We start from the raw sequence: 24371 nt of genomic DNA, 5'->3' as shown, positions 1-24371 counted from the left end.
TTCTATATGAATTAGTTTAATTAAAGCGATTGATTAGTGTGCTAAATTACATTTTATAATAAACTAAATGTGCATAAGTGTCATTAATAAAATATAATGCAGCAGGTTAGAGCTGCAGCATAAATTTCCATGGTTACTGAGTGGGGATTTATATAACCCACCATGATGGAATGGAACTCTGATTAACATGAGCCGGGTTTATCAAAATAAAACAGGCTTTTCCTTAATCCGGCTTGATGGAATACCCCCAGGTTACAAAAAGCATACTGTACTATGGATGTCAAAGTTATCGTAAGCATAATAGCACAGCTGCCTCAAGGAATCAAATAAAATTTATTTTAATGTACACAGCAGAAACAAAGTTCATACTATGCAATGATTTGCAGAAAACAAGAATAAGATAAAACATTTTAGTAAGCATTTGTGGCAGTAAGTTAAATATCCATCCAATTCCTGAACCACTTTATGATTTTAGTAATTATGCCATTAAACTAACATAAATTAATGAGACTACCAATGTGAGGAAAAAAAGAGGGAGGGGTTTATTGTTTTCCATCCATCCATTTTCTGAACCGCTTATTCCTCACAAAAATGTTCAAATACGACTTGGGAAACTATGCTATTAGGCTATATGGTGTTGAATAAATGTTCCAACACATTCCAATGAGACGAGGAGACCACGAAAGTTGTACCTCCTTTTACTCTCCACACAAAAATGATTTTGTGTTTCCCTACAGAGCAAGCAAGTAGCAAGCTGATCTGTTCTCCTTCAACACTTTCATCCCTTTTAAGTCTATCAACCCCCTTCTTTTAAGTGGGTTGGGGGGGCGGGGGTGACGTTGTCAAGATGTTTCGGGTCAACGAATCCAACTGTCGTAAAAGTGTCGCAAATACCGAAGTGCGATCTGGTGCCCCCGTGCGGCAATGAATACAAGCCCAGTATTGTAGCCAGTGAGAGCGAACAGACGACCTGCTGGGTAAACAACAGTGTCGACTCGAGAGGCAGGAATGGGAACTTCGTCGAGAGATAACAGTGAGATATTTCCATCTTATCTAACAGACACACTGTAGAGCTTTTCTTCTGTCCTTGTTGGTTTGAAACGATACGCTCGCGGGTCTAAATAGTAGTGTAAAATCGTCTATTTGCTTAGTGGAGTTGAGCTAGCCTTCACGTTAGCTTAGCACGTAGCCCTTCAGGGCCCATTGCTTTCGATGCCGCTTTTCAGCTCTCATCGGAACTGTTGTCAGTTTCACAATCCCAGCCATTAACAAATGCGACTTCTATGTAGGCCCGCTGAGTTACGGCTTGCGTGAACGTTGATATACATATGTCACGATCCAACGCCTGTCATAAATTTTTTTTTGCCGGGTTTTAACCTCCCCGTCGAACCGAAAATTGCGTTTGAAAATGAAACATGTATTTACGTACAATCTTTGTTGTCTTCTGCGTCTAGTAGTATGTGACAGGCTAAGTGGCTGCTAGCTCCCCCATCTAGTTTTGCCTCTTTTAACTAGTGTCGCAAATGATCATTCCAAGGAGGTGGCTAGTCCTGTTTCCTGCGTGAACACAAGTTAATAGTGGTTTCGACATCGTTTGTGGGAGATGTTCGGACAGCTGATAGTAATAGTAACTGTTAACCAACCGCCCTAGAAGCTGTTACTAACATTTGCACGTCTTTAGAAAATACAAGCGTTTAATTATTATTATTTTTAACTAGGCCGAGAGACCTAGTTACTGCTGTCGCAATCGCTTAGCTCGACTTATTTTACAGTTGCTTTTGAAAGCATTTTCCTCTAGCATTAGCAGCCATGTTGGCCCTAATATCGTCATTTGATCTCAGGGAGGATACATCTTTCTTCTTATATGAAGAGAATGTGTCCTGTGACTTCTGATGCTGAAATGTACGCCATTTAGACAGCTTCTCCATTTGGTAGCTCAGACTCTCACATCACTCAGTTGCATGTCAAACTAGACACTGTGGGCATTTGTTCGATATCCTGATAACCACCTTAAGGTCAGTGTTCTAGTACAGTGCAGTGATACAACAGGGAATGAAACTATGCACCCCCCTTTTTTACGTGTCAATGTGAAGGGAGTTTCAGTGTATTTCGAATGGAGATTTTTTATTATTATTAATGATTGTATAATAGTTATTGTTTTGTGTACAATACTTTTGCAGCTCTTGCTTGAAAGCACTATATAAATAAAGTTAAAATCTAACAGATTTATTTAATGAATTTGCTCAAATTGCCCTTAGTTACATGTTAGACACTGTAAAATGCAATTGACAGTGCCCTGTTGCTCAAATCCATGGAAAACTCCAATGTTTAGGACTGCCATATTCAAGCAAACTGTACTGTATCGCTCTACCTAATATGTCTTAATTCGCTAGAATATGTACTGTGACATTCAACAGAGTTGTACAGCTTAGTGAAAAAGGGCATGTAGAAATGTACTCAAATCTATTTTATTTTCAACTACATATCTCTATTCCCTCAGAAATGGTTTGAATGATACTGCAATTCATGTTTGAATGTCATAACTAAGGCTGGGTTAAAAAAAAGAAAAGAATAATCAATATTGAATCTGTTTTCCTTTTCGAGCATATCGATTCATAAAATCATGAATTGGTTATTTTAATCTTTCCCCCCATAAATTCTTAAAAAAATAGAATTGTGGAGGCCACATTTTTTAATGTATCTTACTGTGTTCTTGAAATTTACTGTTCACATACAATTTAAAAGTATTTTGTTTCATTTTTGAAAGACCTGATTTATTGCACTTTGACAATTCAGAATCTTTTTAATTCATACTTACAATTGTTGAATTAGAATTATTAAAATATTTTCATCTCATCCTTGATGATGTCAATGTTTGTGTAACACTTAAGTGATTATAACAGGTTACCTTCGTTAATAAAATAAATTATTTAACAGTGACCTCCGCAAAATTTAATTTGGAATTTAATGTTTGTGGATTTTTATCATATCCTTGATATTTAAGAAGAATTGATGTTCCCCAATTAATCCATATCGTATCAAAGTGAAGTGAATCCAGTTGAATAGTGAGAAAATCGAAATAGAATCGAACTGAACTCTTGTGAATCAAAATCGAATTGATTGAGGAAATTAGAATCGATACCCAGTCCTAGTCATAATGTTGGTGCAAGTCAGTTCTTGTCACGGTTGTCCTGGTTTTGGTTCAGACTGCAGGCATATCTGACTCCAATCGGTTTTCTCCTCAAATCCGATTTTTAGGGCTGACTGTCCAGACTGTTTTTAGCATGTGCCAAAATCAGATCTGGCCCTGTTCAGACTGAGCCACATTATTGACCCATCTGAAGGGTTGCCATAGCAATGACATAGAACGGAGGTGGCGTCCAGTGCGTGTAGTATTTGTGACGTTGTTTACCGCTCCGTACTTTCCGTTCCTCGCAAGCGCGTGAAGCGGTTCTATTTCTTTCTTTCCTTCTTTCTTTCTTATTATATGGCTACGGCTAATTCGCTATTTTCGGTTGCGCATGTGAAGAACTGACGGGGAAGCGAGACCGGCTTCAGCGCAAGTAACGTAAACTGTCACTGTATTTCCGGTTGAGCATGAGAGGAGCCGACTGGGCAGTGGAGGCATTTGACTGCCTGGCAGCGAACCGATTGGCTATTGACAGCGCGGGCGCATTGGGTTTTTGTACGCGTATAGTGACGTCATGGATTCTGTCAGGGCTCTACGCTAACTTTTGCATTGGTGTGACTGACTTTCCCGTCCAGCCAAGGAGAACTTGAAGAAACCCCATTTTGGCGAAATAAAGGAAGAAACGTTGATTTTAGAATGGATACAAGATGACTAGGCTGCAGTGGATACCGAGCTTCTTGTGATTTGATGTTATGATACTCTACAGCAACTTTCTCATTGGCAGCTAGCTCTCAGGATGGGGGAGAAGCGGCATTAAAACAGGCCAAAATCCAGATGCCACGGAGTGAGTTTAACTAAATGCCAAAGTGTGGAAATTAGTCTTATGTCGTGATGTAAACACTGCTATCAAGATAGCCTTTGTCATTTCCATACGTAAGGGATTCTATGATACTGGCGCCCAAATAGAGAATGCTCTAACCTGCTGACTTCTTTTTTAGCACTCCAAGTCACCAAAAGACCAGCATGTTGCTTTTGTCTCTGTTAATTCCATGTTTGTTATGATTTTATCATTAGGGTGGGGCACGTCTGTAGCTCCATAAAGCATCTAATGTTTCATGTCATTTATTAATATCAAGCTCAAGCGCATCTCGACATACTTTCTGAATTTATCACCGATAATAAAACAGACCATCTCTAAATCTCAGTTATTGGCTCTCAGGATGAAGTCACTAATAGTAGGCTTTCAGCACAATGACTTTAACTGTCTTGTTTTTCTTTCTGGCTTTTGTAGATGTTGTGAGATGAAGTGGTTTGAAGCGTAGGAGCTGCACACTCCCTCTGTTAGCTCGGCGAGGACAGAGCTGCCACTATGAAGAGTGAGGTGCCGTCTGAGGCCTCCAGCAGACAGGAGCACTTGAAGGAGCCACTGGTGAACCCGGAGCCCATGGAGGCAGCTAAGAGCTTCCCTAGCAACATGGAGGTGATTGGAATGGCAGACAGCGAGTTTGCGACCCTGTGTTCCGAAACGAGGCATCGGACCTTGAGAGACGCGGCGGCTCACAAGGACCCGGAGCGAGGCCTCTCTGGACGTAGAAAAAGAAAGGTCCAACAAGCAGGACCGTCCGACTGTTCGCTTAAAGTCGGACATTTTAGTGAGACTTCTGTGGCCCCTGAGCGTCCCAGGGAAGAACTCTTGCATCATTCTAGCGAGGATGAACACATTCATGAGTCCTCTTTTAGTGACTTTGCCTCGTCCCCTTCCTCCTGCTTACGATTCAGTGACTCAGACACACTGAGCTCTGAGGAGGACGTGGAATCCGAACCAACAGGGGGCCAACAAAAAGCCCCCGTGCTCACAACAGGAGCGACTGGAGTTAGCCTTCGCACCGTCGCGGGTCGAACGAGGCGGACCCGCTCGCATAAGTGGGTGCGGTCCGAGGCGGAGTCGGTGTTACTGAAGCGGCCGTGTTTGGGCAGTCGGCGAACTCTGCACAGGAAACGATTTGTGAAATCAGTTCCTGGGGGAGGGCAGCGTACGCAGAAGCAAAAGGAGCGACTACTACTGCAGAGGAAGAAACGAGAAGTGATTGCACGGCGAAAATATGCTTTGCTCAATAGCACAAGTAGTTCAAGTGAGGAGCTGAGCAGCGGCTCTTCGTCTCCGTCCTCGACCGAAGCGGAGGATGAGCTGTATGTGGATGTCAGCAGCACCAGCAGCCAGCCCAACAGTGCTGCAGTAGCCACAGGTAATTAGTGACCTTGATGCTCTACTTCTGTATTATCTCTTTGTGTTACACCGTCTGAGGATCTATTATGGTGTTCCCCCCCCCCCCCCCCCCAATGGTTGCCACAGCTTTGATACATTGCACTGTTATTACTGCAGTGACCCGATCTATACTGAAGGCTTTCACAGTGTGTTGGAACTAGGAATGTGTATACTGATTAGGTTGCAAAGGGGTGGAAAATTTGCTCTAAATTTCCATGGGAATTCAAACGGGGGGATTTTGAAAATATTCTAAAAAGTAGAAAATTTCCATGGGAATTAACTCGCAATTTAAATCAAACATATGTGGAAGCATAAATATTTAGATTTGTCTTAAGCAAAAAAATTAAAAATCAATCAAGGAAATCAGAATCGATACCCAGCCCTACTCTGGAGCGTCCGTGTTCAAGTGGTTAAAATTGTTACCTGCCACCGTGGGGCCTCGGTTTAAGACCATTCCTGGACACACGGCTGTGTCCTTGAGCAAGACACTGATGCACCAAACTGCTCCCTGTGCACTTCAGCAGCCCTCAGTGGGTTCCACTAACAGTATGCGGTCGCTGTAATGGGTAAAATTTTGCGTACATGTCTGTACTATACATGACCCCCCCATAAAAGATGATTTCAGATTATTTGTACTGGTATGGATCTTAAAATAAAAAAGTGCTATCGAATAGCCCTAATTTCTGTCCACTGCATTTCAGCTTCTCTGCCAAGAATTAAAATTCTAATTGAACAGGTAGTAGTGTTTTTTTTTTAACTGTGTATTGTAATATACATTACATCAACCTGACACTTTCATTAAGGCAACCCTTTTATGCAGTTTGTTATAAAGGATTATAACAGTGCTTGCAGGCATCATAATCTGTAATGTTGCCAAAATTAAGTGCAGTCCTGCATGAACTAATGCTTTTCAGTAGAAGTGATGCAACGTGAGGCAATATGCAGATGAACGGTTGAAGAAGCCAACACCGGTTGTAGAACTTGCTTTTAATTAAAGCAGATTTTGAATCACAATTTAGAATCCTGCTGATGTGGTTCATTTTGGACTTCACTGCACAGTTAGAGATGATTTAGTCATTGTCTCAAACGAGTTAGCGCATTACCCAGTCACATAACAAAGAATATGGTATTTTTGAGTTGCTCTATGATTTTCAATGATTTAATTAGGAGCTTGTCCATTCAAGAATAGCAAAGGGGAATTTGAAATGTGATCATGTTGGCACAGTACTTTGCTTTTTGCTTTTTTTTTGCGGGGTGAAGTTATCAAGAAAGAGGTTGTTGGTGACCTTGCTCTGCAAGATGAATTCTCGCGACATTTGTGACTTCACAAACTCCCGAGAATACACAATGTACCGAGCTCGTTGATTTCCACCAATTTCGGACCAATCACAGAGTGACATTCTGTTTGGGGGCGGGATATGCAGCTGCGACAAAACCAGAAAGCGCCGACACCGCGGGAAACAAACAAACCTAACATGGACGAATGGATGCTCCAATTATTTCTGTTCTTGCAAAATTACTCACTGTTTCCTTGTTGAGTGTTGAACAGCGGCGCTTCGTGCTTTTTTTATCTGGTAAACATGTTCACGTATAACAAAGAGTGCACATGTAAGGCAAAATCTATACTCTGAAGAACGTGTGAGGCCTTTACATGGAAACGGGTCTCCAAGTTGGAAAAGGGTACTTCTTTATAGTAGGATGCCGTATATGAAGTTAGTCACCACTTTTGATCTGTTCTACCGATCATCTACAAGCATTTGGTCATATTACATTGAAAGTATACTAAACCCACTAGGATTGGCTTTTTCGGTCGTTCAGCTTGCTTAGTTAGGCTCCAGCAAACAAAAGGGATATACTAAACCAAGTTCTTCTTTCAGATGGTACTTTTGATTTGCGTATCCATTGACACATTATGCCTTAATTGCGTGCATTAGTAATTCATTATTTTGTGTATTTTTTAATATATATTGTTTTCATTTTTTGACCAAATGTATGTAGGGAAGCTACCTTCCAGCCTGTAAGATCAGTGTTTTTGTAATCACATGAACGCCTCACCAGAGTCACAGTTAGTTGCCGAGGGTGCTAAGCAGCAGCGCTCGGGGGACAATCGGAGTACAAATCCCATTTGGGGAATCATGAATTTGCTCACTATTGTACACAAAAACACAATTGCAGTGCCAAACAGTGTCACCTTGACTCTCTACTCGTGTATCTGGCTTTAAAATCGGTTTGGTATATGCGCATATAACCTGTTAGACAAGGCTAACTTCAATCGACCATTTTAGTATTCATAGTCACTTGTATCTTTACATCTGTCTTCATTTTCAATTGGAAGGAAATTAAGGGGATTTTTAAGTGACTGTAACATGTCAACACAGCACTTATAGTGAACACCTGAGAATGTAACTATACTATATTCTCACTCATGGTGACTCAATATTTTTGTTTTAGATGGAGATAGTATTAGTGACACACAAAGTCATCTTAAAATGATGTCAGAGGAAATGCATGACCTCAAAAATGATTTGCCAAGCCAATTTTAACAATGTGTTTGAGACACAATGACCTTTTGCCCAAAGCTGCCGTTTCCTTCACATGCATGGCATGTTGCTGTCCGTGTGCACAGGTGCTCTGGATGAAGACGTGGTGGTAATTGAGGCTACTCCAGCCCCGGCACCTCCTGTCCCTGCCAGTGAGGAGATCAACGTCACCTCGACAGACAGTGAGGTGGAGATCGTCACAGTTGGAGATGGTTTCAGGTAGGCAACGTTTTATTTTTAACTCCGAAAATCCCTGCATTTGTTTGAGCAGTGTTGACAAAACGGGTAGGTAGAGAGCAGTTTGCCTTCTCAGCAGGTCTAGTTATATGAGTAGGACAATTTAGAATTTTTGTAAACAGTAGATGCCAGGATACGTCCAGGTGGCAGAAGGTGAGTGACTACCACTGAACTAAAGAAATCCAGCTGGCTCCTGTAGAGAGCCAAAAAGTGTTGGCGATGGGAAACGGAAACAATGTCAAATACTTGTGCTGGGGGTTGTGACTTGAGATAAAAAATGACTCGATTATGAGTCATTCCTGCAAATTTTCATAAAGTACAATATTACATTATAGAGTGTGTTTTTTTTTTTTTTTAAATTGGAAAAAACACATTGAAAGCATTTTTGCTTTTGTTTTTTGAGGGTTGAGATTCTGGAACAAATTAATGTAATTCCCATTCATTTCAATGGAGAAAGATGATTTGAAATATGACTATTTTGAGTAACAAGTGTGGTCACGTAACAGATTGAACTCTGTGGGGCCTCGGCTGGTTTGGTTGAGATGTAGAGGGATAGAAGGTAGACCGGAGAGTGAAAACAGGATCAGGGGCTTGAGAAGCCAGGAGAGGGACGCAAGAACGATGGGCACAAAACAGCCGTATAAACGTTAATAGTCCCATGATGTAAGCAGCAATGACGATGATACCGGTCTCTTCTGTTTGCTTCTGTTATCTCGCAAATCATTTTTGATTTAGTGAAAGTACGGAATCAATTATTGGATAATTTTCCCATACTAATTGCTGATAAAGCAACTACATATTATCCCAATTGTCTGTAATTGGCCTACATTTTCCCCAGAGAGCACGTCTTTCTTGTGAATACATGTTGTTCAGCCTGCTGGCAAAGCAATGCATTAAGAGAACATTCCAGTGTTTCAGCAGTACACAGTGGGATCTCCCGTCCGGATTGCAATGTGTTACGGCAAATAACATACTCAATATTAATCAATGGCAAACACACTTGATCGGCCCCTGTTCTTATGCTAAAGTTGAGCTTAGGACATGCATGAACTTGTCACAAAATTGCTTGGCTGTGACAATAAAAACACAATGTTGGCTTATTAGCGTTTCAATATTATCCTTGCGTATTTTACGGTTTCATTCAGAAACAAATGTACTTCATTCTAGAATTGGACACAGAAGGTGCAGTTGTATGGACAGCATTGGGTACATTTACATTTCTCTTATCCCGTTTTAAGTGTAAAATGTTTTTATGATCAAAACAAATTAATATGATAAACATAAATTTAATCTAACCTATTTTGTGACAGAAGGATGAATTAACAGTTGTGCTTACAAAAGTAACCTGCCAAAGGGCGCATGTGAAAGATGAGCAGTCATGTGGCATTTAACAAAATGGCTGCAATTATCTCAATAAAATGTGCTGACATTATGCCTTACCATGATCCTTCTTGGGTGTTCTGTTGTTTTATTGGTCGCTGAGGTTAGCATTTTTGGGCTCTGTATTTGATTTCAAAGCGTTGACCCAAATTGTATGCCAACAGTATCTATTAACAGAGAAGCCATCCTGGTTTGCCGCAAAGTTCTATTTCATATCATATCATACCACTTGTTCATCCTTGCCAAGTTAGCCAACTCTGGTACTCTTCTGGGGTGGCAAAAAAACGGTGATAAAGCAAATCACTCTATTCATATCGAGTTAATGTCTAGGCCATACCGTAGGCTTTGCTGAGTTTACCCCATTCCACTAGTGCTGATGTTTACAGTGAAATGTTGTCCTCCAGGCTCTAGCCTTCCCATCCTCAGGGGTTTATGGCGACAAACAGATATTTACAAAATAATCCCCAGTCTACTTAATTAGAGACCCTTCCCTTGTGGATGTTACTCATCCCTGGGAGGAGCCGAGGAGCCTGGCTAATTACAGCGTTTTCTTCTGCTTACCACTCGCACAATTTTGACCTTTTGTGTGTAATTTTTCGTAAAAACGAAGCTCAGAAAATTTAAATTGAAGCTGTCTTTTCCATTAGTTTGTATGTATGAAATTAATTTGTGTCCGTCACAATAAGATTTCTATTGCACCATTCCATTAACACGCATCATAATCTTACTTTACTAGGGACAGTGATGTCAGAAGCATTAACGAAGTTGCAAAATGGCATTAACATTTTCCCAGTACACCTCTGTAGGCTGTGAAAGCTCTCACGAGAGGTGTAATGATATTCCCCGACCGCAAAGCTCCATGACATCCCACTTTACGACACTCCCGTGCAGGCTCCTATTTCTCCTCTGCCTTGCTCTCCCCTCCTTCCTGTGTTACACTTTATGGCCCGGTGGGCCTAAATGCCACTATTCCATGGGATTCGGAGAACTTGGTGATACGAAAGTAGGGCTGCAACTAATCATTATTTTAATAACAGATTCATTTGTTCAATATTTTGTTGATTTTAATCCATGAAATTGTATTTATTTATTTTTTAATTCCATCGCTTTATTGGACATGTCACTATGCTCGCAAATGAACGGCAGTGAATGAGTTAATGCTCTACATTTACTCTGTTACATTCACATTAGTAAATTAATGGGGGAAAAAAAGGGCAACTTTGACGCTTTACCTTGAGCTACTCGTGACTCAGAGACTTGTGCCTCGGACTCTTTTGCCAGTCCAACATAACATCTAGTGATGTTTGACAGCATTTTCACCAACCAAACATGAGCACACTGCACACAGCAACAAAGTTTTCAAATTAGGTTATTTATATAGGAAACAACGGAGAGAGAAAAACTGCTTGTACCTTCGTCGCAAGAGGCACAACATCCCCGGGATCACATTCAATCTGATACCTTACCGGCAACTTAATCATGCGCATGTCTGCCTAAAAATGTCCACATTTCAGCCTACAAGAAAGAACTCCACTTGAGAAAACATGTTGCAGTTTTGATGTAATCTCTGCCTCATAAGCCTGTTTTAGCAAAGAAATTTATTTTAAGACCATTGCTTTAATGTGTGGTATTTTCTGTAGATTTAACTTACTATTATTGTACTTTAATATTGTTGGGGAATATTTAGAGTTGCACAATCCCATTACATATTTTTATTTCATGTTTACATTCTGATTAAGGACTACTTTTTACTTGAGTCATTTACTCTAGATCGAATAATATATGAATATTAATGATAACAAATGAGCTTTGTGATGACAGTCCAAAAAGAAGCTAGCCCTAATTTCGACAACAGTAATTTGGCATGATCATCTGATATGATTGTAGGCGGAACTTGATTTCAGTTTAACCAAATGTGTTGTATAATAACAAATGTTACTGATATTCATGAGTTATTTTAGAAGTAGTACATAAACATCCCCATGATTCAGCTTTCTGCCATGGTTTCTATGATCATTTTTTAAAAATGATTGCTTCATAATACCACCAACAAAACACGACGTGAAAAGCACAAACCTAAAAATTCACGATTTTTATTGGTGTTTTTTTTTTTTTACTCACAATGTTTACAGACCAAATTGTGACATAAGAATTACATTTTCAACTGCTGTTTTCTTGTTTCCTTTCACATCAAAGTAAACATTGCCATGGAAATGACAGTTAAAGCACCATTATGCCTTTGTCTTTATAGGTCACGCTCATTGGGTGGTCTTGGTAGGATATGGGCTAACAGTTGCTCTCAGAACCGTCTCCAGGAGCCCCGAGGACGTCACAGACTGTCCACCGTCATCCAGCCGCTGCGTCAGAATTCTGGGGAGGTGGTGGACCTCACTGTTGATGAAGATGGTAAGGAAAACATCCGGCCGTCTCATTGTGGATCCATCTGCAGTCAAGGCTGCCATAGAAGCTCAGCTACACTAAGAAGAAGAGCAGAATGAGTATTTTGAGAAAGCTAACGCAGCTCGTAACGTATTCCCATGGCACCACACGCCATTATCATAGCGTGAAAGGGTGACTGGGGCAACATTCTAAAAGCACTTGAAAGGTAGAAAGCAGTCCGTTTGGCGCGAAACTGTAAAGACAATTAGATGATAAAACGGGCTCTTATATCAGCGTCAAAGCATTTTGCAGGATGTTGAGCTTGCACTTTCAGCAATCTGCTCAACTGGAATGTTGTATTTTCCTCAAGACTTTGAATTGATATTTATTAATTAGTTGGATATGGATTTTGATTCATATCTGAAATGAATGTTCAACGTTGAGAGTACAGACGGACAGGAGCTTTTATGGAGCCGAGTATGAGACGGAGATTAATTTGCGAATAACTAAAGTAGATGGAGTGCACACACCAGAATGCTAATGAGATTTAGAGTTCTCGTCGGCTGTTAAGCATCTCCTGACCAGCACACACTCGTTCTACACGCACACACGCAACACACAGGTTTACTTTCATGACCGTGAACACATGGAAGTGGAAATTTAATCTTCTATCATATCTCTATAGCATTGTCAAACTGTGCATCTAAACCAACCAGATTTATACGCTGATGTCTTTGTTCTTAAATTTAAATGGATAATGATAATCATCCAGTTCATTTGTTTTTGTTTTTAATGTCAAAGGTTTAGCAAAGACAGAGTAGCAGCATTGTGGCAATGTTAAAATTCAAGCAAGTGTATTTAAACACAAAAACTGCAGCAACACATGTAAACAGGCAATATTACAATACTCACAGGTTAAATATGATTTATTTCCCAAGACTATAGACTATTACTGCAGCTTACACGGTCACTTAAATTATTCTTCGTGTATTACGTATCTCTGTTATACTCCCCCCTGGTGGTCCAGTTGTGCACACCTCAAGAAGCTGCCCAATGACTTTTTCATGACAACCTCAATTCTTTGCATTGTTACTGTTTGCTTTTATTCAATAATGGCAAGTGCTGTTTTTCTTATCAACGTCAATTTTGTTGTCTATGATTTATGAGAGGCTGGAGCAGGTTAATATAATTCCTATTACAAACAAGAATGTTTTTTGGAGATATGTTTTGGTCACTGAAGGAATTAAACTCTTGGTTCAAGACTGTATAAATGATGTATACTCTGGTATCTGTCTTTAGACCTCTCAGTTGTGCCAACAACCTCCGGCAGCATTCACTCTCAAATGGTCAGGTCATCCTCGTCGTCATCTTCCCAGCATGCCTCTACCTCAGAGATCAACGATGCCGCAGGCCCCTCCACGAGCTGCCCCGGCTCAATACCCGACAGTATGCACACACCGAGGCCCAGTGGCTCAACTCGAACAGCTACAGAGGGTAAGACAGCATGTTGCAACCAGATGCTTTTATATTTCATGTATTTTATTTATGGAACCTTTATTTATCCAAGAGCAGCTATTGAGAACTGCCTTTGTCTTCTTCTCACCAGATGACAGCAGACCAGGCTTGTCAGGTTCAGCGGGAGAAACCGCAGGCACGGCCATGCCCAGGCTGCCGTCGTGCTGTCAGCAGCACTCGCCGTGCGGAAGGCCCTCCCCCGGTCATCTGTCCCTCAGCCACTCCCATTCGAGCTGCATGCAGGCCTCGTCCTCTCAGGCCAACGGCTCCCAGCACGGTCACGGCAACACGCACCATTTCGTCCTTCATGTCCACCACCCCACACCACAGCCCCCGGGTACCCTGCCTTTCCAAGAGCCTAGCTGTGCTGTAGAAAGGCCCAGCGCATTGCCCGCGCCCTGCGCTGGTGTGAGCGGCGGAAGTGGCAATAGCGGCGGCAACAATGGAGCCCATTACCACGACCAGGTAGTACTGCATTCCATGTTAACGTTAAGTAGTGGGAATAGTAGCTGTTTGTGTAATGATGGAAAGCCGTTTAAGCATTTACACAATATCAATGATATAAAATTAGTAGAATGTGTCTTATTAGTGAAAAAAAAATCGACTACTATTGCTACTTTTAGTGTACTAGTACATGGACATTAAACTACTTTATGAGGTTTCACGTCATTGTTCAGGAAGTGACGATTAATGGAAGCTAGTCTAGGGCAGGGGTCTGCTACCTGGGGCTCTAGAGACACATGTGGCTCTTTAGTCCCTCTCTTTTAGCTCCCTTTGGAGCTCGTAAAAAAAAAAAAATTTTGAAATTTTTATTTTTCTTTGCATATTTTAAATGAATTAAGGATTTAGATTTAAATAACTCTAAAATTAAATATTTAAAAAATATCATAGTCCATATTTGTAAGTTGTCAGAAAAAGAGACAAAAGGTAGAGGAAAAACTAAAAAAAAAAAAAAAAAGATGAAAAAGTGACAACAAAATGTCCAAAAAGGAAGAGGAAAAGAAGAAAATTACCATGAAATGTACACAAAATTGCCCCCAAAAAATCAGAAAATGTATTTAAAGAAAGGCAAAAAAGAAAACATTCAAGAAGTAACCATAAAATGTCCCAAAAACAAAAGAAGAAAAATTACCATAAGATTGCCAAACAAGTCAGCACATTCATTAAAAAAAGGCAGAAAACGGATAAAATGTCTAAAAACAAAAGAAATCCCCCAAAATGTCATAAAATGTCCACAAAACTGCCTAAACTAATGATGGAAAGCCGTTTGAGCATTTACACAATATCATTGATATAAAATTAGTAGAATGTGTCTTATTAGTGAAAAAAAAATGCTACTATTGCTACTTTTAGTGTACTAGTGCATGGACATTAAACTACTTTATGAGGTTTCACGTCATTGTGCAGTGACGATTAACGGAAGCTAGTCTAGTGCAGGGGTCTGCTACCTGGGGCTCTAGAGACACATGTGGCTCTTTAGTCCCTCTCTTTTAGCTCTTAAAAATAAACAAGTAGAAATTTGTATTTTTCTTTACACATTTTAAATGAATTAATGTCTAAATATATAATAATAATAATAATATATAATAATAATAATCTAAAATGTAATATTTAAAAAATATCAGAGTCCATATTTGTAAGTTGTCAGAAAAAGAGACGAAAGGTAGAGGAAAAAAAAGAAGGGGAAAAGCAGATAATTACCATGAAATTTACACAAAATTGCCCCCAAAAAATCAGAAAATGTATTTAAAGAAAGGCAAAAAAGAAAACGTTCAACAAGTAACCATAAAATGTCCCAAAAACAAAAGAAGAAAAATTACCATAAAATTGCCAAACAAGTCAGCACATTCATTAAAAAAAGGCAGAAAATGTATAAAATGTCTAAAAACAAAAGAAATCCCCCCAAATGTCATAAAATGTCCACAAAACTGCCAAAAATGTCATATTAAGAAAAAAATGTCAAAAAGTAGCCATAAAATGCCCCCCCCCCAAAAAAAAGAGGGTATGACCATAATGTATTCATAAAAGTGTCAGAAATTTGACAGAAAGGCAGAAAAGCCTAAGAATGTATGAAAGACAGTCTAAAAAATTACACAGCAAAAAAAAATCCAAAAACGGAGGACAAAGGGTAGAAGAAAATGTCTGTTTTGTGGCTCCTGACCGATTCTTTATTTAGTTAGCCTAAAATGACTTGACGATAAAGCTTGCTTTCACCCTGCTCTATCTAGTGCAGCCTCCCAAAGACAATTCGAACTTAGAAATGAGTAATGAGTTAAAATGTGTCCCCTCTTTCTTCTCACAGCAAACTCTACCAGTGGACTTGAGCAACAGTAGTGTTCGAAGCAGCGGGGCTAGTTTCCATGGCAGCACATCAGCCTTTGACCCGTGCTGCCCAGGCTCCACCTCGCGGCCTCCTGCGTACGTTTCCCAGGCCACCCCTGGACCCAGCCAACCAGCTGCGGTGGACTCTTTCAGCTCCGGCATGGTAGCCCAGCCTCAAACACAGCTACAGCAGCCATGCAGACATTACATACACCCCTCATGTGAGTATGAAGCGTGATCAAATGCTCCACTTTGTATTCTTTTAATATGTGAAGTTGTTTGTGTAATTGATTTTTATCATGTTCTTTTTCTTCTCAGATGGCTCTCTGGCCCGCTCATTGCATCATCAGCCCTCCACTGCCTGCCCTCATTCCCACGGGAACCCCCAACTTCCACCTCAGCCCCCTCCGCAAGGCGATTATGTCCTTCCCCACAATGTCCACTCCTTTCATCCGCCGCTGCCGTCCCACCCGTCAGGCCACACCGTACCCAGCGCCCCTCCTCTAACCGCCCACCACCTCTCCGGTTCGAGCGCCCCGCTGGCGCAGCACCTGCCCGCCGACCACCAGTCCCTGCCGCACCATATGCCACCGCTAGGATCAGTCCAGCGGCTCCATCAACATGAAATGTTGCAGAGGATGGAGGTCCAGAGGCGGAGGATGATGCAGCACCCCACGTTAGTAATCTTGTCTTTTATCATGTTTAACTCATTCACTGCCATTGACAGCTATACACGTCAAAAATTCATTCAAACAATTTTTATTAGTTTAGTTTTTTTCCATTTTTGTTAACAAGAGTATGAAAACCTAAAAAAAATTTTTTTACATTTAGAACAGATATAAAATTTGTGATTAATCGTGAGTTACGATTACAAATTGTAAACGCCTGATTTTAATTTTTTATTTTGTATCTTTTTTTTTTTTAAAGAAAAGATTATTAAAAATTAGGGGCGTCAGGCGAGTGCTATTTTTTTTAACCATATTTAATCGCATGAATCGCAATTTTTTATATCTGTTCTAATACAATATAAAAACAGCACTAGGTTTTCATACTCTTAACAAAAGTGGGAAAAAATGTTAAACTAACAGAAATAGGTAAAATGAATTTTTGACGTCTATAGCCGTCAATGGCAGTGAATGAGTTAAACATGATTTGAGTTAAAGGGGAAGTCAACTCAAATATTTTCTTTACAATTATGTTCTATGCAGCCCGACTAGTGTAAACTAGGGGTGTCAGGCGATTAACATTTTTAATCGTAATTCTTTGGAGGATTTCAATAGTTAACTCTTGATTAATTGCAAATTTTATATCTGTTCTAAATGTAAGTTTTCATACTCATGTTAATATAAAAGTGGGGAAAATGTTAAACTAATAGAAGTATGGCTGCATCTTTTAGTCATTGATACAGTATTTTTTAAATAATTCATAAAATTGAGTTAGAATTAAAAAGATGTACTGTCTGTAAAAGACATGTGAAATTGATTTGTGTTGGTCATTATTCTGCCACTAGATGGCATAATTGCATTTGTAAGATGGTTACAGCTCAGTGCATTTTTCTTTTCATATTAAGAGATATCTAATATTTAACATGAAGTAACTTGTGAAATTCTGCACATTTAAAAAATTGTAAAATACAACTTGACCCAAGTCTCCACAAATATATGCATCATTATTGAATATATTACTGCTAAATTTTGAAGCGGACGTACGTGTCTGCTGCATTGCGACTGAAATTCCTTCCCCCAGTACAGGCTTCCCAAGTAAGGGGCGGTCATTAATCGTGCGTTAAAAAAAATCAGTGGCGTTAAAGGAACTCTTAACTCAAAATTAACACACTCATTTTTACACCTCTAGTCTAAAGACGGTATTTTGTTTATATGTTGTTTCTGGAATATGAGTTAAGCATCAAAATCCACTTGCTGTCGACTTGTCCTTTAAAAAATGTGGCCTTTGAGCGCAAGGGTTTGTTGTCTACCCCATGTATACATAATCTTAGTATGTGTTATTGTGATCTCGGGTTAAGCACAGCGAGCTCAGCTAAGCTAAAACTTAATTTTACTTTTGACTTATTAATGCATATGAGCCATGTGAATGGTAATGAGTTGATCAATCCCGTTTGTGTTGTTGAACGCAGGCGAGCGCACGAGCGTCCTCCTCCTCACCCCCACAGAATGCACCCCAACTACGGCCACGGGCACCACATCCACGTGCCGCAGACGATGTCTTCCCACCCTCGCCAGCCAGAGCAGAGAACCGCATGGTTTGTGTCGGACACTGCTCGGGTTCCCTACGGTTTTTCCGTTCACATCGACTGTAATGGCCGTGCCGATGTTTTTTGTCAACAGGGAGCTCGGCATCGAGGCCGGAGTGACGGTGGCGTCGTACCCATCGGGGCACCTGCACTCCCACCTGCACCACTACCACCCCACCTCCAGACTGCACCACTTCCCCATCCCCTTCATGGTAACGACATCTGCGCTTATAAGCATACATTTGCATAAATACCACTCGCTTTTAATTGAATCGTGTCTTAGATCAATGATGTGGTTTTTTTTGTTTTCATCATCACTTATTTCAAGGGTGGCGTGGCGACGATCATGAATTATGCATAAGCAATTAATAAAAGCTCATCGGGCATTTCAAGTGCATACTCGAAAAGCCTTGAGGAAAAGTCTCACAAATACAGTCCAATGTTTTCTTCTTTTGGAGGCCCTCAAGCATCTACTGACTTTATGTAGTGCAAGTTTAACATATCCATGTTAACTTTTGTGTAATATCCATTCATCACTGTGGCATATGAACATAATATGTTATTATAAATGGTGCATCTCGGTTTAGATGCTCTTTTTACTCAAGAGCTTAAACAGGAGGGGGGAAAAAAGGTTTTGTTTTTTTGTGGCTAACAGTAGCATGCATGCATTTGTCTCCTTGACAGCACACTGGTATATCTGAAGTCACCTACCCGCACATTCGCTACATCTCATCTAGAATGACTGGCTTTGGAAGAACCTATGAGGTGAGTGCACATTCATTGCATTGTCTGCTCGTTATAATCTAAGGACTGGCCTGCTGGGAAGATCTGTCTGCACGATGGTTGAATGCTTTACCGGTACTAGAAAATTACAGCCAAGCGTAACGGTCAAAAATTAAACGATACCATGTCCTAAAGTCAAATCCACGATTCGCGACAAATCCTGGTTGGAGTTTACTGTAAAAGTGCCACAAAAAGGAGAAAATGTTGTATAAACAGCAAAATGTTCAACCAAACCATACAATAACTAAAGTCTACCTTGACGCTAGCATATTGTGTTATGCCGTAGATGGGCTAACATATTATTAATATTACGGTATTTACAAACCAGGGATGTGCGGTCTGAGGAGACCTTTTGCTACAATATTGTTTCAGTATAAAGGTACTTTAAGCAGGTATAGAATTGAAGTCAGAACGGTAAAAAGTTATGTGGCAGGCTTGCTAATATTCCAGATGGCACCAAAAAATAAAGCCAAATTTTAACATGTTTAAATATTTATAAGCTGAAAAAGCATAATTCAAATCAAACTGCCTTGTTTGATTAAAAGAAAACAAAACTGGCACTCGTCTAGGCAGAAAAGCTGGATAGCAGTAAGGCAAATGTTTTCTGAATTGATAACATCTCCACCCTAGCCTGACTTCTTCAAAAGTTGCCCTAAAACACTGCATGTGGACAAAGGCCAATAGGCATGTGTTTATTTTTAAGCAATTTTTTTGTACCTGTCTTCATGCCAGAGGCTGAGCTAAAACCTCTTGACATTCAAGTGCACCACAAGCCAGCCCCGTGATTCACAAAGCAGCCTCATAACACAGTCTGATAACTTTAAACAATTGCTGCATAGACTCACTGTTGATCATTTTATTATCAATACTACTTTCCACTTAAAAAAAAAAAAAAAAAGACTACAGAAAAATCTATATGGCATCCTGTTTATGCAGGAAATGAGCAAATAGCAATCCATTTATAAAGCTCACAGCTGCCTTTTTTTTGTTTTGTTGCGAAAGTCCGCTAGGCTAATGCTAGCAGTAAAGCAAAATGTCATATATAGGCTACCAAATTAGCATGTGTTAATAATGTACACAAGGTAATGCATTGATGGCAGCTCATTTAACATAGCCTATCATTGCTAGCTAGAATGTTTTGTAACGTCCCCACAAGCTATCAAGGACGGACACACCTGCAGGTGTGCTTTCAATCGCTTTATTGAACAAACCGTTAGAAAACAAACACACAAAAAGCATCATCCACCAGCTTCCTATTGTTACATTTCTGCCGAGTCATTTGCTGACACCCATGTCACTCACCAGGCACCACATTTTAAAGTTTTGAAAACGAATCCAATTGTGATTTTTAATTCCCTTTTTAACAAACAAGCAATACATAAATGAACGAATGTGTATTGCAATAAACGAGTCAACGTGAAAGTTGTTGTGTTTGTTGAAGGACCTGCTGCATTTAGAGGAGCGACTGGGGACTGTGAACCGAGGAGCCTCTCAGGGAACCATCGAGAGGTGCACTTACCCGCACAAGTACAAAAAGGTGAGACTTGTTGGCTGTCTTGAGCAGCATATTGAACATTTTGTCTGTCCGGCTACTTTTTGTGCCGCGCTGCTTGGCTTGTTACTGTTTACCGTGTGTTCTGGGACAGAGTGGTCTTTTGTACTCACGTTAGCAAAGTGCTGTAGTGTCTTTTAGCTGTGAATGCAGATCTTGTTGGGGAAGGCTTTCCCTAGCTGTAACTAAACGAGCCGTCTAACACCCTGCCACCCAATACAGAAGGTGTTGGAGAGAGACATTGACCAACAGTTAACCCCCGAAGCTTGGGCCTCTATTGGGAAAAATATGCACGCAACCCCTGAATCGGTGAGAAATAATGAACCAATCAATTTGGAAAACAAGTGTTAGCTGTAGTCTTGGGGGAGGGGCCATGTTTTTTTTTTCCTTCTTCTTCCTCTTTTCAGGACAAAAGGACCATTCTCTCTGTCCCCAAATGGAATTCAGTCCTTTAAAGAATACTTTCAAGAAAATGTTTGCATACTGTTAAGGATATGTATAGCAGTGTCTTTAGGTGGTTGTTATGAACACGATGGGATTGCCGGCGCGTCGCCTCTGATGTCTCCAAACGTTTGTCACCTGTAGAGAAAGCTGCATGGCAAGCAGGATGAAGACGAGGGGGCGGACGAAGACACGGAGGAGAAATGCACCATCTGTCTGTCCATACTGGAGGAGGGCGAGGACGTCAGGTGCGTCTTTCACTTTGCTCGTTTATAAAACCTCCAAAGGTATTCGCACAAAAATCCTAGGGGGTCTCAAAATGAGACACATTTTTTGTTGTTGGTTTTTTTGGTCCTCTGGTGGCAAAATGATGTACGCAGCATTCACTCCCAGCCATTTTCACTGAAGCAACCCCCTTCGCCCCTGGCTGTTTTACTGGATTTTGACAGATTTTTGCCAGGCCCACACAATATTTTGTTCTATTGCTATAAAAACATGAAACCTACCAAAATAAAGATAAGAGTCTCTTCTTTTATCAGGAAAAAAAAAGTATATTTCTGTTTCAGTTTTTCATTTATTAGCATTAGAATATACCCAAGTTTCATCATTATTCACAAATCTGTTTTAAACAGTGGGTGAAAGAGCTTTTTTGCAACATGGCCCTGGTTGATCTCTTATACTCTGCTGCCACCTGTTGGCCGTTTTTGTAATGACTACCATTGCTTCAACCGTTTTGTGCAGTTGAGATGCTGCATCAAAGCCTTCTGTATGCTCTAGCATAAAAAACAAACATAAAAAACAAAAATATGTCTTTGGGACACTTAAAACATTTAAAATAGAACGTATTCATACGTTTTTGGGAGCAAATGAGTTAATAGTGTAATTACTTAAATCATGTTTTTGTGGGGGATGAAGAAAAAAAAAAGAAGCTGATTCACATAATATGAAGACTCCAGTTGACTGAATTAGACTGAAAAACTACAAAGACATAAGAAAAACAAACAAAATAATTGCCATTTTATTTTAATTGAATGTGACAGGAACTTAAAAATGACAACTATTAAACTAACAATGTTACATTTCCACTTGATTTTTTTTGTCTTCATTTCCTTTGCAATAAATTATTGCTGAATTTGGAAAACATTAGGGATGTTCAATACCAACAACAAGTATCGATATCATTAGTACCTTTTTGATATATAAGATTACAAACCTTTCCCCTGATGTTTGTCTGCTAGGCGCCTGCCGTGCATGCACCTCTTCCACCAGCTGTGTGTGGACCAGTGGCTGCTCACCAACAAGAAGTGCCCCATCTGCAGAGTGGACATTGAGGCGCAGTTGTCTGCTGAGAGTTGATGCTGTTTGATTTTTATGCCCCGCCCTCCCACCATCCAACCCACCAAGCGCGCGTCTCTTTCTAACAAACACTTTTTTGTTTCCATATTCATCTTCATTTCCTCCCGAGTACTGCAGTCAACCAAAGAAGGCAATGAATTTTACCTGCGCAGCTCTACTAGTAGGAACATCTGGACAGTGCCGGCTTTCACTTCTTCTCCATTAATTAAGAGTTCTATGTATTTATAAAGCTTTTATGTAGCTTTTGGATGGTTTCCTCAAGTGTCATTTTGTTTTCCTGCATGTTTCCTCGCAAAATGCATTTGTTTGCACATGTACACGGGCTTCAAGGCGAGGAGAGCTGCTCTAGTAAAGCCGCCACGCCTCGTTTTACTAGACTAGAATGTCAGCCTCCACAACAACATGGCAGAATTCATTTTTACCAATCATTGTATTGATTAGTTTGTTTAGAGGATGTGGATTGTTAGTGAAAGTTTTTTTTTTTTTTTTTAAATAAATAACAAAAAAAAAAGCATTCCTAGACATTCCCAACTAGGGAAAACTATGTTGAAAAGATCAGCTGCTGTATTAGTACACACACACACACACACACACACACACACACAGTATTTTCTCAGCACACGTCCCTACGCCCCAAACAGGCAACACGCAAGTCGCATACATGTCACACAAGATTGAAACACGCCCTCATCCATCTTGTCAGCAAGCACAGGTTGTCATGTCACGGATAGCTTGCTAGATGGAGAGATAGTTGGCTACATATAGTGTGTCCCGCCCCCTCCCCTCACTCAGTGTCTAGTTGAGCATCAGCTGTGGGAAAAGATGACACGCCCAAGTGTTCACTGGCATAGAATTGCACAAGAGAACGAGAAAACGCAGGATTAGTTGCGATTATGACGGCGTGCTGACCACTCTATGAAATACAGTAAATACAAAAAAACATTTTATTTTGAATGGAGTGATTAAATGCAGTACTTGATGAATCAAAAGCAGGTATACATGCGGTCATCACACACCCTTCAAAAGCACCTGGAGCATATTCTGTGGGATTTATATTAGTTTAAAAAATATTAATAAACTTGGATAACTCTAGACTTGAGTGGTTTGTGTCGTCTTTGTTCTTTTGTGAAAATGCGCCGTGTGATGACGTCATGAGTTTCCCTTCAACCGTAGCCTTTCTTTGCTTTTTTTTCATCTAAAATTGCATAAATATTCGCTTCTTTAATTCCAAAAAGATTCTGTTTCGTCGTCTCCGCCCCTCCAAACACATCTTTTTCGTTTTTTTTCTGTAATGCTTTGGGACTACAAACGCACTTTGTGACGTAATATCCAGTCAAAACGTCCGACGTGTATCCGGTGAGGTCTTGCTGGCGGTTATTCGCAAAACCTGTTTCCATCGCCAAAATTCGCATTTTCCCTTTTTCGATACGCTTCAAAATCCACCCACTCTAAGCGTAAAAACTTGTGTGCCCTTTTTCGAATTTTTAGCGTTTCCATTCAGTTTTATATTCGCTTTTCTTGAAAATTCGAATAAAGATGGGTGGATGGAAACCCAACTAGTATTAGCTATCTTACTAAATAACGTGATGTCACATCACAAAAAGGCAAACAAATATCTGCATTAAACTCATCTTTTGGCATTTTCACATATTAGGGAACACGGGAAATTCCAACGGTGAAGTAAACTGCATGAGTAATTAATTGAAGTCAGGTTGATTTCCATTTGTGCAGTATTAGCGCACTCTGGTAGCTATTTTATTTTATTTTTATTTTTTTTAGAGCAGTTTAATTTTCACAAAGCATGTTTTCACCCTTCTGTTTAAAATCCACGCTAATTGCCAGATGAAGGGGAACGTAGTATGCTTGTGAACCGAGTCAATATGCGGAGGAACTCTTATGTGTGCGTGCATTAGCAAGTAAGTGCCTCAATATTAAGTGTTATTAGAGATTGAAGTTGTTTATATGCATTGATGTTAAGTACAAAAGCACAATATTGTGTTTTTTTAATATGAGCTCTTTTTTCCCGACAATATTGAGCTTTTTTATATCGCCAACCTCCCCACAATATAGTAATAATTATCATATTGTGATGTTTGGATATCGTTACTTCCCTAGTAATTAGTACCTGCATCAGGAGAGAAGCAGAAACATACTTTGTAATAAGGATGTTTGATACCATTTTTATCAGTATTCACTGAGTACTCTCACCTATACAGAGG

General features: G+C 40.1%; 1 protein-coding gene across 2 annotated transcripts; it reads left to right on the top strand.

The window, feature by feature from the left end:
• Positions 1–892: 892 nt before the first annotated feature.
• Positions 893–23246, top strand: rnf111 (ring finger protein 111). Of its 2 annotated transcripts, XM_077563918.1 has the most exons (15): positions 893–1033; positions 4422–5376; positions 8023–8155; positions 11805–11959; positions 13232–13426; positions 13539–13912; positions 15750–15990; positions 16088–16445; positions 17904–18029; positions 18115–18232; positions 18705–18785; positions 20245–20340; positions 20578–20664; positions 20941–21044; positions 22035–23246. In XM_077563918.1, exons 2-15 carry the CDS (start codon positions 4500–4502, stop codon positions 22150–22152), a joined length of 3063 nt encoding a protein of 1020 aa, XP_077420044.1. In that variant the 5' UTR covers positions 893–1033; positions 4422–4499; the 3' UTR covers positions 22153–23246. The 2 variants fall into 2 exon arrangements, with proteins under 2 accessions (XP_077420044.1, XP_077420045.1); XM_077563919.1 differs by lacking the exon at positions 20578–20664.
• The last annotated feature ends 1125 nt before the right edge of the window (positions 23247–24371 follow it).

The sequence above is a fragment of the Vanacampus margaritifer genome, chromosome 4 (genome assembly GCF_051991255.1).
Source record: "Vanacampus margaritifer isolate UIUO_Vmar chromosome 4, RoL_Vmar_1.0, whole genome shotgun sequence".
In the NCBI taxonomy this organism is placed as follows: domain Eukaryota; kingdom Metazoa; phylum Chordata; class Actinopteri; order Syngnathiformes; family Syngnathidae; genus Vanacampus; species Vanacampus margaritifer.
The sequence above is the reverse complement of the archived record's forward strand: the minus strand, read 5'-3'. Positions and strand labels throughout refer to the sequence as shown.